The 4,638-nt window shown below is 48.0% G+C and overlaps 1 protein-coding gene across 1 annotated transcript; it reads right to left on the reverse strand.

Moving 5' to 3' along the window:
* Positions 1-1,874: 1,874 nt before the first annotated feature.
* Positions 1,875-4,191, reverse strand: SMIM32 (small integral membrane protein 32). The gene has a single exon (XM_036751219.1). The coding sequence runs from the start codon at positions 3,459-3,461 to the stop codon at positions 3,141-3,143; it is 321 nt and encodes a 106-aa protein (XP_036607114.1). The 5' UTR covers positions 3,462-4,191; the 3' UTR covers positions 1,875-3,140.
* Between the last annotated feature and the right edge of the window lie 447 nt (positions 4,192-4,638).

The following is a 4,638-nucleotide window of genomic DNA, read 5'->3' on the forward strand; positions in this document are numbered from 1 at the left end:
ACAGAATCTCCCCACCAAACCTATGACCTCCCTTCTCCGATCTCCCCTGTTTCTGTTTATGGTACCAGCATGCTCCCAGTCACTCAGGTTCATTATCACAGAGCCATCCTAGATTCTTTCCTTTTTGTCTTAAAATTCTGAATCAGTAGCCACCTAGTACTCATTACCTCACTTACATCTCTTGAACCTGTCCTGCTTTCTCCTATCTTGTGGCCAGCCCCCTCATTCAATCATTCATTGTGTTTTGTTTAGACTACTGAAATAGTGTCCCAGTTGGTTTCCTTGTTTCTATACTCTCCTTTCATAAATCAATCCTCCACTCAGCTGCCAAAATAATCTTCCACAATTGTGGCGATATAACCTCCCCAGCTCAAAAACCTTTAGTGGCTCCCTATTATTGCCACTAGAATAAAATACAAATTTATTAATCTGGCACTTAAGGCATGCTATAATCTATTTCCCCTGCCCCAGCCTTGCTCCCTTTCACAATACAACATTCTAGTTAAACTAGATTGTTAATTATTTTCTGAACTAATCATTCTATCTCTGCCCCTCTGCATTTGAACAGGTAAATCCCCCATTACTGTGATGAATTCCTTTCCCAGCTCCACCTCTCTGAATCATCCTTTTTCAAGGCTAAGCTCAAGTCATCCCCCCATGAAACAGATCTTCCCAGTTGTTAGTGACTTCTCCTTCCTAAAATAACCCTGTATTTACTTACTTGTGCACGTTTGTATTCTCACAATAGAATACCCCTCCTTGAGGGTAAGATTGATTTCATTTTCATGCTTGTATCCCCACTCCAGTCTTATGTATAGTTTAAAAAGAAATGCCTATTCAATTGAATTATGGAAATCACCTACCTGGCAAAGTTTAAGGTGCTCCAAGTAGAAATATCTTATCTAATACTAGTGTTTCCTAAAAACGTTGTTCTGGCAATAGACTGGGTTAAATTCTTCTAATTCAGGAATTCCTTTGGGTATTCATAGGAAGGAAGGACTTGTGCCAGGCACCTGATCTAGTGCCCCTATGACCACCTGGATTATTGGGTAAAACTTTAAGTTGTCTGAAGTGTTGCAAATTGGTTTTTACCTCTGAGTTTTCTTGGAGCTGGGAGTGGGGAATGATTAGGGGGATCTTAATGCTTCTCCCCATGAATCATATGGCACTATTATGTGACAGTAGGACTGGGTGCAAGGAGGTCCCATCATGATTTAAAGCAATGATTATGGGGACTAGCAGAGAGGGGTATGCCACTTTCACCAGTATTTATTGAATTGCTTGGTCCTTCACTTTTTAGAGTTCACACACTAAAATGTCAAAAAGATCCTGACAGGTTAGTCCCAGGTTGATTTCTAGAATATATACATACATATACACATAGATATATACATATGTATATATATGTGTGTGTGTGTCTGTATTTATGCGTATATATGTATATGCATATATATGAACATATTTAATCCAAACCTTTCATCTGATAGCAGAAAATAGAGATTTAGTGACATGAAAGGATTTGTCTAAGACAAGTTGATAAATTCAACTAGATAATAACAGATCTGGCATTAGAGCCCAGATTGCCTGTCTCCCAGTCTGACACATGCTTCCTCTGCTATAATACACTGCCTCTGCCTAATGTATATACTCTGTGTCGAGGCAAAGTCTCACTAATGTTCGTCATCTGGGGAAGGGGTGAGCATAGGCCAGACATATTCATATTGAAGCAATGTTGTGACATTTTTTCAGTTGATTCAGCCACTGGAAAGGTAATGAGAGATAACCAAGCACATAGTAGTTAGGGGCTTGCTGGCCCACAATGTCCCAAAGTACTCTAGTCTAGCCCAAAGATCACAGATTTCATGTCAGTCGGGTCCCAATTAGTGAAGTTTTATTGTATAAATGGCTAGTTTAAGCAATACGAAGCAGGAAGGAAGCTTTCTCTCCCCAGAACTCTGTCCCACTGATACCCAAATCTCACATCCCTTTATGTGAAATTATGTGTGATACATATACACAACACATATACACTTATGTATATGTCTTGGCAGCTCTGAACAGCTTGGTGTGCAGATCTTTTATGGACCACAGGTGACACGCTTACATCTTCACTATGGCAGGACATCATATATAGTGGTTTCTTTGTGAGGAATACTCCCCTAGCATGGCCTTTATTTGTACTGGCAGTACATACAACCCCCAAGCAGATACAACCTTTACTCATTACAATTTTTGGTTTGATTTGCTAATCTGACCTCCTCTGGGTTTATTTGGTTGTTTTTTTGGTTTTGTGTTTCTGATACCTTTTCTAATGTGCCTCATTGCTTTGGGTTGTTGTTGTCGTGGCTTGTCCTTCGTTCTTGAAGAGGGCTATGACATCAGGAAGGTGATACATGTCTCGGGAATCAATTGCATTTAGGTGAGGGAGAGCTGTGCAAAGTCACCAGCCTCACTTTCTCCTCTGGAGCCATGAGGGCCCAGTAGCAAGATGCAGATCAAGATGGCTAAGCAAAAATGCAAATTCACAGGTCTACACAGTCTTTCCAGTTATGAAAATCATTTAGCATCCAAGTCCAGGCTGAGTGAAAAGTACCCCGAGTCCTGTCTTTCATTGTGTCCCACCAGGAGACGGCAAATGTGCTTTTCTGAAGAATTCTCAGCCCCACATTGGACTCTGGGTGATACTGTCTCTGGGAAGACAGAAATGATGTTTTGAGCACTTCAAACCCAATTCATTACAACTTGAAACCGATAGACTTTCACCATTCTACTATTTGGAGTAGTGTCAGGCCACACACTTACCCCCATCTGCATCTATCCAAACAATTTACTCACTTGCATAGAGTCTATAAGCTATAACAAAGAAAACGCCAACCAAAGAAAAATATTAGGGATTTTTTTCCTAGATGATGCGATAAAGACCGGTCCTTCCGGGACCAGCTTGGGGACATTAATTTATGTCCATTTGGTTCCCTCTAGAACAGGCCTCCTCTTCTGCATCCACATCGTAGTCAAAGAAAAAAGGGGGCATTTCATGACACAGGTTTCCTCCTCCCAGAGCAGGCTCCAGCAGCACAAAGAATTTTCAAGTCTATGGAGCAGACGGGGTCTATTATTCCAGCTGCTGCCCGCCTGCGGTGTTAGACAGCCTGCGTTTTCCACGGAGTCCGAGCCTCCCTCAGAGATCGATCGTAAGGTAAAGTGGCAAAGAAGGAGTTTTTCAGCTGACAGTTAATGAAGAGCACGATGATAGCCACGGACAAGAGTAGGAAGAAAAACAAGGCGAGGTAAGTCAGCAGGTCTGGCTTGCTTATCTCGCCCTCCTTGAGCGCCCGGGCTGTGGACACGTAGAGCGCAGAGGAGCTCACGGGCTTCGGGGTCCCGCTCCCATACAGCGTGCTGGTGTGCACCGGGAGCGGGACTTCGGCGGCACTGGTGGAATTGAAGAGTTCGCCATACATGTTCCCGCGTGGGCGCCCGCGCGCTGGGGGGGTCAGGGCAGGGCAGAGCTGCCGGCCGCCTAGCTAGGACAGCACCTGCTCCCGTAGGGGACTCCCAACACGGCTCCCGCCTAACCTACGGAAAGCCAGCCCTTCTTGGGATCCAATCACATCCACCTCCCGCCGCGTCTTGTCAATTGCCCGCAGCAGATCCGCTGGAAGGAAAGGGGAAGCGAAGCCCTCCCAAGGCCGGCGTCCAGTGTCCCCACAGTCTCTCCCGGCGCCGCCTCGGCAGAGGCAGGCGAAGAGGCGCAAGGCGCTAGGCGGCCGGTGCAGAGGTGACAGCGGAGAGGTGCGCCATTGTCCGGTCCGGCCCAGGGAGCCGGCAGCCTCTGGGGCCCAGGAAGAGACACTCACCTGGGTGACGAGTCCCTAGGGCTCCCAGTACAGCCGTTGAGCCCTTCGGAGCGGCGGCAGTAGAGCGGCTGAGCGCAGCGTTCAAGGCTCTAGGCGCCCACACCAAAGATGGCACGCTTCCCGTCGGCTGCCCAGAGGAAGGAGTCCCGAAATCCGCATGGTTGGACGGAGAAGCGACTGCTCCCTAAGCTGAAGGCTGGCAGCCGAGACCGATCCGTTCCTGCAGGGTTTGCATTCTCTGCGCCACATCACCTTGCTCCCGGACGCGGTGCCGTAGTCACTGTGCCCCCTTAGCGGTCGGGAAGGTCTGATTTCTAAAAAAGCTCAGCCTTCCCTGCGGTTGGCTCGGCTCCCCCTCTTGCTGCCCGCCCCTCCTTTCTAACTCTTCCTCCCTCCCCCCCACCCCCAGAAATAAATCGGCACAAAGGCTGATCCGGCTCGGTCAGTTCCAGCTGGGAAGTTGGGGCTCCAGGCTCGGTGCAGCCAGGGCGCGCGTCCTTTCCACGCCTCACTGCTCCCCAGATCGCGCCCGGAGAGGGCGTCTAGGCAGCGCTGGTCCGACGTGATGGGTCTCAAAAACGCTGCTCGTCCTCTCCTCAGCCCGTGGTCTTAGGCGTTTTCCCAAAGCAGAATCACCGGTAGCTACTGAATATTCCTGGAGTCTTGAAGGTGCAGGAAAGTCTCGAGGTGAAGTCTAGCTAGCATCCTGGGCAGGCTAGGGCAGAGGGTTCGCCCCGAGGGGAAGGAGGGAGACAAAGCCTTTGACTTCCCCTCAGTAGCT

Source organism: Trichosurus vulpecula, chromosome 3 (genome assembly GCF_011100635.1).
Source record: "Trichosurus vulpecula isolate mTriVul1 chromosome 3, mTriVul1.pri, whole genome shotgun sequence".
NCBI lineage: Eukaryota > Metazoa > Chordata > Mammalia > Diprotodontia > Phalangeridae > Trichosurus > Trichosurus vulpecula.

Coding starts and splice junctions, on each gene's coding strand:
- SMIM32 (XM_036751219.1), bottom strand. CDS start 3,461: ATGTATGGCGAACTCTTCAATTCCACCAGTGCCGCCGAAGTCCCGCTC.